General features: G+C 35.7%; 1 protein-coding gene across 2 annotated transcripts in view; it reads left to right on the forward strand.

Annotated features, from left to right (window-relative positions):
* Window positions 1-12,739, forward strand: part of LMBR1 (limb development membrane protein 1) — a 68,931-nt gene that overhangs the window by 24,048 nt on the left and 32,144 nt on the right. For both annotated transcript variants that reach the window (XM_086865282.1, XM_086865292.1), the window contains one exon: window positions 19-122. In XM_086865282.1, coding sequence (XP_086721408.1) covers window positions 19-122 — 104 coding nt within the window. The remainder of the gene's footprint in view (window positions 1-18; window positions 123-12,739) is intronic.

The following is a 12,739-nucleotide window of genomic DNA, read 5'->3' on the forward strand; positions in this document are numbered from 1 at the left end:
TCTTCTTGTTTGTTGCAGGTTTGTGGAATCTTGCCTCCCTTTTTTCAAATCTATGTTTGTTTGTGTTAATGCCCTTTGCATTTTTCTTCCTGGAGTCAGAAGGATTTGCTGGCTTAAAAAAGGTAGGAAAACACAATTAAATAGAGAATAATTGCAGTGTACATTTAATTTTCAGCCCTTGTTTCTGATAAAACTGAAATTACATATTGGGGACCATTTGGTGCTGGCGTGTGTGTGTTTATGTGAAGGTGTGTATACAGCTGCACGCTCTGGCACAGGCCAGGCATACAGGGGAAAAAGGATGCCTTAAAAGCCATGTGTACTGAACTAAAGAAGACTACTCTTTTTCTTTAAATGAAATGATTCAATCAAGATTTTATTTTTTGGAAGATGATTCTGTTGGGATGTCAAAAGGAGAGAAGCTTCAAGAAATGCACTAGAAATAAAATAACAAGGAAAAGGACAGGTTTCTTGATAATGGGAAAGATTATTAAATAAGATAACACTGAGGAAACAAGCTTGATTTGTGAATTTTAAGGATTAGACATTTCCAAAAAGGTTAAAATATGGTCAGTAATAACAGTAATATGTTAAAAAAAGTCTTAAAATATTCAATTTAGTTGAATATATTCAGGTTGAAAGGGCTGAGTGTTTCAGTGAAGCAGGGAATTTGGCAAAGCAATTTTTGAACAAAAGATGATGATGATTGTATTAACACGTGAACTAAAGAAATACAGTGAAAAATTACTATAATGGGAGGCACATCAAAATTAATTTCAAATCATAAATATCAAATAGATTGAACACTAATGACTGTCTGGGGACCAGTTGTAGCACTTTTCCATTAATCTTTATCATCGAAATGATTACATTTTTGTTTTTAATGATACTTCACTTGAGGGAGTTCTGCTCCCTTCAGATGACAATTGTTAGAAAGCAAAGGGTCTTGGAAAGTGATCTTGAAATCTGGAGAATTAAAATGAATTAAAAATGAATGCAAAAAACTGAGTCATTGAAGCATGGCGTGTAACATAAAGCCACAAGGAGATAATTGTTTGGAAGGAAAACGTCATTATTCCTGGTTGCATTGACAGGAATTGGCATGAAGGCAGCGAAGTTGCCATTTTTGTTATTGGTGGGATTAGGGAAAACTCATTTGAGTTGCTGTGTTCAAGTTGAGTGTTTAACTCTTCCATCTAGGCTGGAGAACACTTCCTGTTCTTCTTCATTCACTTCAGGTATCTACAGGGCTGAGAGCTTTTAGCAACTCTGTTCTTCTAGTTTTGATGTGGAGGCCACTCCATTTCCCTTTTGACACTTAAGTATCTAGCCACAGCTAATATTTGTATTTTCTTCTAAAAGATATGTTAACTGATTTCAGTGGGATTTGTGCTTGCTCAATCCAACAAAGCTAAGGATTCTCTCCATTAGCATACTGGGTAAAGTACTTCTGCTGGTGGAGCTCTGCTGGCTCCAACACATGCTTTGTATATCTCAGACACATGAAACTTGTGCTTTATGTGAAACTTTTGATAGTTAACGTGTAACTTTCTTATGGTATTGGCTATCAATAAATCCTATTTGAGATAAATCGGATCACCACTGCACGTTTATGCTTGAAAGCATTTGTGAGATGAGATGGATAAGATAGAATCTCCATCTTCTGCAGATTCCAAGGAAAAGATGATTGTTGGTGCTTTAGAGTTAGCTTTGTCATGGGGGCAGATGGAATCAGATTTTGGTATCGAAACCCACATACTGAAAGGGAGGAAATTTTGGGGGGTTTTTCTTTTTCTTTTTTTTTTTTTTTTTTTTACTTTGAGTTCTGGATGTTTTTGGAACATCCTAGAAGCCAAGTGTGATTCCTGGTACAAATACTCTAGGCCTTTATGCAGTATCTGTTCTACCTCACTGCTCTGTTTAAAATTATCCAAAATGGATCGAATTGTTTTGCTGGTTTGGAGTGAGCCTTAAAGCTGCTGGTCAACATTCAGAAATTGTTGGATGTTGTAATGTGACCATACCTTGTCTTTGATTGTTTTTTTGGAAATTAAGTGGCAGATAGCACTTCAGGACTAAGGTGATAGTTAAAATTGAATGTGCTGTTCTTTTCAGATGCTGGTGTAGAAAAAGGATTCTGCTTGTAATAATTGCTATATATGTTTTAAAGAATTACATCACATAATTGGGTGATTAGAATCTGGGAAAATTTGTGATTAATCAAATTCATGATTGCATGTAAGGTTTTCAGTTCTACCATCTGCAAAGGAAGAGTATTTCCCATAAATTTTTACTTCCTGTAGATTTTTGTCATGTTTCTCACCTCTTTTCCAAGAAGATTTTGAGACCATGATTACTTTGTAGAATTTTAGAATTTGAACAAATTAATTTTTGTAGGTTTTTTTAAAAAGTCATATTTTGTCATTCATCAAATCAACTAATGGACCAGAGAGATAAAACATTGGTCAAATGCTATTACTGTGCACTGGAAAAATCAGATTTTAGTGATCTCAATTTAAAAGAACATTTCATACATTTGGCAAAACTTGTAGCATTTAAGAGAAGAATGATCTACTGTAAATGTGAAGACATTCAGTAAAGAGGTTTGGCATGGATCTTTAATCTTCCAGTTGGGAGTTGGGAAAGCAGTTGATTCTAGATATCCAGTTCAAATTAAAATTTGGATAAAGAGACTGTTCCAGTGGAAGCTTTTATGTAGGTCATTTTGTCATTGAATTACCTTCATCATAATGACTAAATGGGTCACTTGGGACGTAGGTGTGTGCAGTGAAGATGTCTATTTGGAGGTCTTCATATATGAATTACTTGTTGGACTTTAATAAAACTTCTAAAAATGCATAATTAAAAGAGGTTCATTCCTGAAATTGAAATTATTTTTTTATTTCTTAATGGATGTCTTTGTTCAGATTAAATAGCAATAGTAAATTTAGTCATTATCATCACTATGGGTCTGACTCCTGAGGATTTTAGGCATCCATTTGTTTACCACAGACTGTGCTATAGAAGTTTATTTTATGTATTGAATGTAATGTGATTTTTTTTTTCTTTTTTTCATGCTCTGATATTTCAGATAGCTCACAAATTACTGTTGTGAGCTTTGTATGACTTTTCATTCCATGTTCCTGAATGGCAGCGTTGCTACTTTAACTGTTCTGAATCACAACAGGTTTGATTAACCATCTTCCAGTTTCCTATGGCCCTTTTCCCTGGCTGCTGGTGTACTTTCTAAACGGCACATGGCCTTTTAGAGACTCACTTGGCTTCCCCAGGGCAGCAGTTTAAAACAACCAAGGGCTTGCAAATTGTGCAGAGGAGAGAAATAGGGAAATGAGTCACTGGACATGAATGTCCAGTGCTGCACTGAAATTCAGACTGATTATTTGCTAGTTTTTCATGAAATCCACTGTGTGAATTCAGAAAGGATATTTTGGGCCTGAGGGGGCTGATCATGCCCTTCTAAAGAGCTTAAATGCTGCTCTTTGCTCTTGGTTGTTTCCATTGAATAGCACTTAAACAATTCTGATGTCAGGATAATAATAATAATGATAATCCAGCCGATTCTGGAGGTGTATAATATACGTATCTTTATATATGTATGTCTTTGTGTATCTGCCATTATGTATGCACACATGTATTTTTGTGTGCACATGTGAATTGGATTTTTCAAGACTTCCAATCGTAATACCTTGCAACTTGGCCACTGCTGTTAACGGAGCTCTTGGTGTACCTAATATCACTTTAATCACTTGCATCAGTATCAAAAACTGCTTTACATTTTTCTCTGTTCTTCCTGTCTTTCTTTGTAGAGACTGTGCATAGTTACATTTCTTGTTTAGATTATCTTTTAGCTCCTTGTCACTGATCTGCTCAGATTGTAGTTATGAAACAAAGTTGTCAACAGTGTTTCTTAATGTCAGAATTAACCTCACTCTTTATCATTCTCTCCAAAAAATAAAAATTGTGCTGTTTGCAGCTGAGTAGGTCACAGTGCTGATGTTTCCATGCGTGGTAACAGACTGCACAGAAATTACATGTGTGCTGCTGTGTGAAGGAGGCAAACATTTTCAAGGAGATAATTGCTATACCTTTTCTTGACCTTTAAAATATGACCTTTCTCTTGATGTAACTTCAATGGAAATTTGTATTTATTTGAAGTTGACAGAGAAGGACGTTTTGGAGTAATTTCCTGGTATGAAAATACAAATACTACAATTTACTACTGTGAGAAACTGGAAAAACTAGGTATTGCATAATCACAAATGTAGAGTTTTAAAAAGGCTTTATGAAGTATATTACCTTAATACTGATCTTTGAACTTGTAGTCATAGCATAAAGTTTAACATGAGCGACAGCAACATCCTGACCAATTATCCAAATTATCCAGACATCCCAAAATGTTCAGAACACAACACACAGAGTCTGTGGATTAAGAGGTTAACTCCTGGGACATCAAAGGAAGTGCATGATAATAAAAACAAATAGTACAAAAATTTGAGGTAACTTCCTTGCTTAATTAATTAGGTAGACCAGGTGGAAGCGAAGAGGCCAGAGCTGGTGCTCAGAATGTCTATAAAGCTGAGCAACATGACAGCACAATGGAGGAGGAACAAAGATTTTTTTAATATACTTCTATCCTGTGTCACAGTTTGAAATTGTCCTGGTTTATGTCCCTTTTGGCAAACTTACATAAAAGTGACCCTGTACTGTATTTTATGACCAGATGACTTTTTTCCCCAGTGGCTAATTTGTATCAGACCCCCATCTTAAAGAGACACAGAAATGAGTAGGAAGTCCAAGCCGGTTTGTCTCAATGAGCTTTCATTGCATGCTTTCATTATTTTTGCTCGTTTTTGCCACTGATCATCCATAAATTGTTGGAAATGAGTGATTAAGGAAGTGCTGCTTAGTGTTAGTGGCACATGCACATTCTTGGTATGTTTTTTGTGGGTGAGAGGAAATCGTGTACTGCACAAACAAGAAGGAAAACTCCTGCTGGGAACCTTTCAAGGAAATTTAACTTGCGTAATGTTTTGATCTTAGTGTTTATTACAGAAAATAAGAGTAATATTTCACCAGCTATTGTTATGTGTCAGCTAGTCTCTCCATCTGCTTGCCTTTCCTTGATGGCTCTTCCCAAATTCTCAGTTTATTTTAATTAAACCACCACTTAAAAATGTAGCAGTTTATTCATATGCTGAAGGCAGGTGAGCAGGGCCGGTGGTTGTGTTGTGCTTGCTACTGTATAAAGATTTGGCTATTGTGGTTGCAAAGCCCTAACTATTTTAGTAACTGCAGCTTAATACATGTAAGTAAAACATGGGGTGTGTAGGTTCCTCACAAAATAGTGAAAACCAGGGGTTTCTGCTTTTAAAGGCAGATTTATTCCCTTAATCTCTTTTAAAAATACATTTTGTAAGTAAAATTACTTATTTGAGGAGAGGGTGAAAGTTGAAGCTTTGCAAAAATACTATTATTAACAATTTTGAAGCTGCTTTTTTTGCTGTACTCTGTTGTTAGCTTGCTGAATAGCCATAGTGTGTATATCTTCCATCTCCTCCTCAGTATTTTGATTTACCTTATTAATAGCAATGACTTTTCCTAGCCATTGCACTATGAAATAGGACTGAACTAAGTTCAACTTTCTGATGTATTGTGTTGCAGTGCATTGTATTTGCCAATTCCAAGTAACTAAACACAGTAATAAATACAGTGAAAAGTGAACCGGCTGCTTTTTTATTTCTTGTGGGTATGAAAATTCTAATTTCTGTATCTTTCTTATAGAAAATATGTACTCCCAGCTTTGCTGTTTGTTCCAGTAGAACTCTGGTACAACTATAGATGTAGACTACTGTAAAAGACATATTACAGTGTGTCATGATAACGTAGGAAGTATGTTCTAAGTTAGCTTTGAAGTATTTACCTTTAGAAACTTTTTCACTTCGGGAAGAAATATTTCCTATATTTCAAAATACTGGCAAATAAGTGGCTTGGCAATCTTTTCCAATATGAAATGATTGCTAATTACCTTGATTTTTCTGTAAAATGGATTTGGAGAGTTCAAGAACCTTGAACACTGTTTGCAAACAGCATTTGACTGTGCTTTATGCTTACTTCTAGCCCTGACTGCAATACCCACAGGCCACTATGTATATGGCTCACCAAATAGTCTTGAGGTGCCCTGTTAACAGTGGATGTTTATTTGGCATTTAAGCTCATATTTATTTGTCTATAAAATCATTTAGCATGAACTGAGACTTTAGTGCTCTGATCTCTATGGAATGTTTACTAGTATGCAACTGAATTATTGTACATTATCTTACAACCCATTTATTCATTCCATTAGTAATACCAGAGACAAAAGTTGTTTAATCAGTCACATCAAACGCAGCTGTTTGGGTTTGTATTTTTGACATAAACTAACATGTTATGTTCAGATATAAAGTCCAGTTTTTAAACTGGAGTCCTTTAAAATGACACCACCTAAAATTTATTAGAGTTTGTTGTTTAGAAGCAGATCCTGATGATTCTGGAATTTTGATTTGGCAAATAGCTTGATCATAGTTTTTCCTTCTCTTAATTAAAATGAAAATATGCTTAGCTGACAGTTATACAAAGCCATAACATAATCTGTGGGGTGTAAGGTTCAGAGTTAGGGACTGTATTTAACTGTAAATCTTCCATTAAGAATGGTGTCTATCCTGAACCTTTGTGTGGTTGCTGCTTCCACCAAAGTCTCAGAAACAGCTTGTACATGTCTAAATGTAGAATGTGTTTGTAATTTGTAATGTGGAGGATAGCCTCAGAAAATACTAACTTTGAGAGGAGTTTATAAAATGGCTGGAAAGGGAAGATGAGAAGGTTTAGTATAACTTTTTAGCATGTAACATTGACAAGTGTTGAACTAAACTCTGGAGACATGTTAAAATTACAGCTTTATACTACTGAGTCCTTCATGTGCACTTCTGCAAAGGGGGAAAAATATTCTTACCCTAAAGGTATATATTTTAGCAAATTAGGGTTTGGTGAGTGTTTGGCCTGCTTTTGTGAATCTGACTGGAATCTGTAACTCTACTGTAGATTAGTGTGAAATTAAAATTGTCTAAGTAATCCGTTTGTAGTGATGCCTGCTGTCCTTTCACAATGACTGTAAGAGCATGAGAATTACTACAGGTAAGTCAAAAGAGGTTGGGAATCCTGGTTGTATTATTTTTTTAAATTTTAAAATCTTTACTACAGAACACATAATTATTTTTGGCTTAAATGTCTGTATTTAGACATTTAGGATCAAAGGCTGCACTGGACAGGTAAATAACATCCATCTATTTGTCAGCTTTAGGCCAACCATGTTTCAATGAGAGCGAGATGAAAAGAAATTCAAGAATCGGTGGCTAGGAGAGAGAAACTTGCCAGATGAGGAATAATGGCTTAATGTGAATTTGGTTTTGTAGATGTATCAAGTATTTTATCAGGTTTTTATATGACTTCTTGCTTAAGTCTGTTGGGGACATTATATACAAAAATCTGCCTTTTTTATATTACCATAAGGAGGAGATCTGTGGTTTGTTGAATATAAGTAACAGGTCTGTATCTGGGGACAGCTGAGGGGGAAATAAAGGAATGTTGGTTGCTGCACACATTGGATCAAGATGTGATGAGATGTGATCTGTGCTCCGTTTCATTGAAGTAGTTAAATGTCAGTTGGTTGCTTCCATAAATTAGAGGGTACTTTGTTTATAGAGGCCTCAGTGTAAGGTACAAAAAGGTAGGCTACCAGGAGATGAGCTGATGGTGAAGTTTATTTGGTACAGCTTTTCTGCACTGGCTGCGTCACTGCCACTTCGTTATCTGAGCAGGGGTTCAGCCTTTCTGCAGCTGTGTATGGAGCTGAGGTTATAATTACTTTTTGTGACCAATTCTGTAATGTAGATAGCGAATCAAAATGTGTCAGTTTAGTTTGTATTCTTGCAGTGTTTTAATGTATTTGAGCTATGGAAATTGATAGAGTAACAAGGTGAACTGAGTGTTGTTAGCAATATTTGGGTAAAAATACTACACAAAGAAGATGGTGTTAGTTTGAAATGTAGTTTTCTGAGTGACTTCTCTAGCATGCTGTGAGAAACTGTGAGGTGACACATTATGAGTAGGTAGAGGCATCTGTAAAACTACTCAGTTTTGGAAGCTAGCACTGGAGCGTTAGTTATTCCACCTCACCCCAGCCAGGAATGGGCTGCATTGCTGAACTTTTGTGCTTTCCCCACGCCTACGTTGCCCTGAACTTGCACATTTGTGCTGAATGTAGCATGCTTATGCTTTGTAGAATTTCCACAGTTTCTACTAAGAGCCTTAACATGTAGCTGGAAGCCTGCAAATGGAGTAAGAGGGAGAATATTTTCCTCTGCTGCTCAGTGGATAAATTGAGTGTTTTTTTTTGTTGTTGTTTTTTTGTTTTTTACACTTTCTATTTGTTTTTAGGATAGCTTAAAGAGTTTTTTGCATGAGCAAAAATGTTAAAACATGTTAAGCATGTTAAATACTACTACTTGTAAAGTGTGCAGATGGTACAGCTACCAGTGCTAAGCTTGAATCTGAGTTTGTCACTGGTGTAAACTGAAGCACTGTCTTCTGAAATATTTTTTTCTTCCTAAGACATTTTTAGGCAGAAATAAGTAGCTTTTAATTTTTGTTTGGATGGGGCATTCTTAATGCCCTCTATAGACCCTTCTGTCTGTGGTAGATGATAGCTGTGTATCTAAAAACCCTGAGATGTATTTTTTTTCATCAGTTTATAATAGAATTCTAAGTAACAATTTAATTTAAAACTGAAATATTTCATGCAAAAATTTGCCATTCTTTGGGAAGGAAGTATTCAGACATGCAAAATCCCTGAAATGGCTGTGATTCAAATCCCTTTCTTAGTCAATGGAAACAGGCATATGCATCTAAGAATGTGGCATGTCTGAGTTAAGAGGCTTCAAGAGGCAATGTGAGCATCTTCCCATCTCAGTGTGGTTTTTTCAATTTATTTCAATAAATGGTGAAAAACATTAAATTGATTTGCTGTTAGTTTTATTTGGAGAATGTGATTTGTTTTATAGAAATGGATGGTTTATGCATGGGGACTATCTTAGGATTTGAATATTTAAATATTTCCACATTACTCAGTGTCTTCATTTGAGTCTCCATTAACATCAAGTAGTGACCACTCAGAACAAGCAAAACTTTGTCTCTATTTTAATCTATTTATGCACTTTTGTTGCTTTATAATAGAATTGAAAAATACTTACAGTTTGACTATAATTGTAATTTTAATTCAAGAAGAAGAAAATTTCCATAGAACTTGATATTGATAGTGGAAAGGTTTAATAGAATTGTCTTAATCGTAGAAAAACAATAAACATGTTTTTCTAATGGGTTTTTATTTATTAAATGAAACTTTACTAGGGAGATAGCACTTTTTTTTCCTTCTCTGAAAGCAGTGAGTTTTTGATACTGATAACTATGTGATATTTAGATCTGTAGTCTATATCACTTATTTAGTATTACTAAATTACTTCACATTATGGATTGCTCTATATTAGGAATCGCTTATTCTGAACTGACAAGGAAGGAGCTTACACATCTGTGAATAGTGAACATGGTGAAAATTTGTGAGGCAGACAATTTTATTTACAAAGGAGGGAGAACCAAAGATTTTCTTCCATCCCTGTCCATTTTTTAAAAAATTTTTTTTAAAGCCTTTTCAAGAGTTTCCCAGCTTACTAATAGGAACTTCCAGCATTCTGGTACTTTCACCAGTTCCTAGAAGTGTGCTTTCTTCTTGAGATTATTCATATAATTGGTAATAGACTTGACTTTTGTTTTCTTTACTTATTTTGTAACTTTAAAAGTGACCTGTGTGCTTGTACATGTCATTTGCTTTTGGTAACTGTCTTCAGGGTTTCATTCTGCCAGAAACACAATCACAAATTCCAAGTCTTTCTTTATACTGTTGCTTATCTTAATGCTCTGCCAAGCTACAAAGAAGTTGGAAAACATCTATTTATCTTCCTATCAGGCCAGTCTAGCAGGAAAGGTTCTTTCTGATCCAAAAGTAAATTATTAGAGGGAAACTCATAGTATCAGAAATCCCACAACTCCCATGTTGTTGTTGCAGGTGGCATTGGAAAGTCTGGGAAACCTGGTAGGTGGAGGGAGTGGATCATCTGAGAGCTAATTAGTGAGAGCTGGGCTAGTGAATGGAACAACAGAGCAAACCTGTGGGGGGAAGGGGTAACACTGGGACAGTTACCATTTTACTCTGATTATCTTTTCATTTCTCATTTCTCTTTTCCCCAGAAGGTTTGGGTTGGATGTCCACAGATCTGGATCCATCCTTTTTAGGGCAAGCTGCAGCAGGGTAGTTTTTGTGTGCATCTGACAGTTATAGACTGTGATTGTTTTATTCCAGTTAGTGTGTGCTTGCATTTTGGCTGCAATTGTGTCTAGCTTTTCCTCATTTTTAGAAATTGGTATGCATTCTGTATTCTTGTATGTATTCTGATAGAAAATTTGTAAGGAATAATACTTCTAATGTACTATTTCTTTGTTAAATTTACAAGAATGGTGCCTAATGAGGAAGAGCCATGGGTCTGCTCTTTGCTTGAGTAATTTCCCTCCACGTATTTGAAACAGTGCCTTAACTGCTAGGCAATAAATGAATCCCACCTTAATCATTCTCGCTGGAGTCCATCTTGCATTGGATAACTAAATAAATCATAGGGAAAAAGGTAAGAAAGAACTGTTTATCCTGATCATGAGGACTCAAGTTGGCAGGGAGTCTATCTTGGTCCTTAGGTTATTTCACTGAGTTATTTGTGTGCAGTGGTGTCAACAGGAACGTTTGTGGGTGTGGACCCCAAATTATGCTATAACATTGTGGTTTGGATGCTCCTCTGGGACACTGAAGAAGGGAGCATAGAGTTGTAGTCACTCTGGTAGGTGTACTGTGTCCTGAACAGATGGCCTCCTCACCAGGCTGTTTAGTAAAGACGTCTTTTCCTTGAGATCTGCTTTTGAGGGATTTTGGTCCTCCACTTCCAGCTTGGCAGGCGTAACTCTAATGCTTATTGTTACATGTCTTTTGCCATTACCCAAAGAAAAAAAATTATTTTTCTTTCCAACAAAACTTTCCATTTTTTGAATTTTCAGAATTTTATGGACTTTGTTTTTTATACTGTGTGGCTGTTAAGTTTGATACAGTTCAGTATTTTGGCGGCCTACTCTTGCTCCATTGACAGCATGGTAACAACTGTGAAACCATTTGACAAAAGATACTAACAGAAAAATCAACTGAATGTTGCTGGGAATGTTTTATGACTGAATTTTTCATGGTTGTGTTGCATGGAAAATAAATATAAACTTTAAAATATACTTGTGATGAAAAGTGCTCATTTAAATCCTTAAATCCCAATAGGCTATGAAGATTCTGTGAGGGAGGAGGTGGTGTGGAAGAAGACACAGTCAGTGCTAGTTATAGCCTGAAGTATTTGATTCTTATATGGCCAAGGAAATGTCAGGGCTTTTTTTTCCCTACTTACTTGAATCTGATGCCTGAATATATTACTTCTTGACTAAAATTTTCTTAGCTTGCTTCATTAGGGTTCTGAGTCATTTGAAGCTACATTTTAAAAATAAACTGTGTTCATAAAACTACAGCATCTATTTTTGATTTAATAATTTTTCTAGTCTCATGAGGCAATGACCCCTTGAATAAATACCAGTGTGCTAAATGTAGTATATGTTTAATGTTGCCTCATGCAAAATTGTTCTCTTTTACTTATTAAAAACTTGTTCGTCGACTGCCTTGAATAGGTCACAGCAAGGATTGCTCCAAGTCTGGTGTCAAACTGTAGAAATGGATGAAATACTGGACACTCATCTCTTCACCAATGCTAACAAATTGAGAAGACGGGGTGTCACATGCTAAAAATGTAATTGGGGTTAATATATAACATCCCCAACCTTATACCCTGTGTAATTCTCCCTTTTTTAGTGCCTCCATTTCTCCTGCAGATGTTATCATGTGTGTTTGTTGCTCTCAGCCCCTCACTGAACAAATCTGGAGGTTACTAAGACTCTTTTCTGTCACGTGAGAACAAAGGGCGTCATGTGTACTTTAAATGTGCCATGATTGCAGAAATGTTTCCCAGGCCTTCCCCATGGGTCAGGGCACGGTGTAAAAAGTGATGTTTACCTGCCTTGCAAGAGGTCAAGATGTCCAAGCAGAACTGTGTTCACATATTCAGCACCATAGAAACTTAGTTAGCACTCTCTGGTTTTGTGTGTAACATGTAATTTTTATTGCATTGATGGTAGGGTGTTTTATTATCTTTTTTTGCAGCTGGATTAAAATGTGAAATTAATAAAAGCCATTCCATGTCCTGCATTGGCAATGTAGCTCCAAAAATGTCTATTTTATAGGAGCTAATAATATATCCATCAAAATCTCTATAGCCAGGTAGTGTTCCAAGAAAGAAATACCTTTTCTTAAGGGAAGGATGGGGTTGTAGTTCGTTCACTTTACCAGGAATTTTGCATCTTACAAAAAGAGATGATAACATACTGAAAGGTTTTCTTTTCTAATCATTCATTGCATTAAAACAAAAGAACTCTTAGTAAATATCTCTACATATATGTTAAAATCTATACAGCATTAGACAGCATTAAAAGCTATGCTTAA

Source organism: Cyanistes caeruleus, chromosome 1 (assembly GCF_971803275.1).
Source record: "Cyanistes caeruleus chromosome 1, bCyaCae1.hap1.1, whole genome shotgun sequence".
Taxonomy (NCBI): Eukaryota; Metazoa; Chordata; class Aves; order Passeriformes; family Paridae; genus Cyanistes; species Cyanistes caeruleus.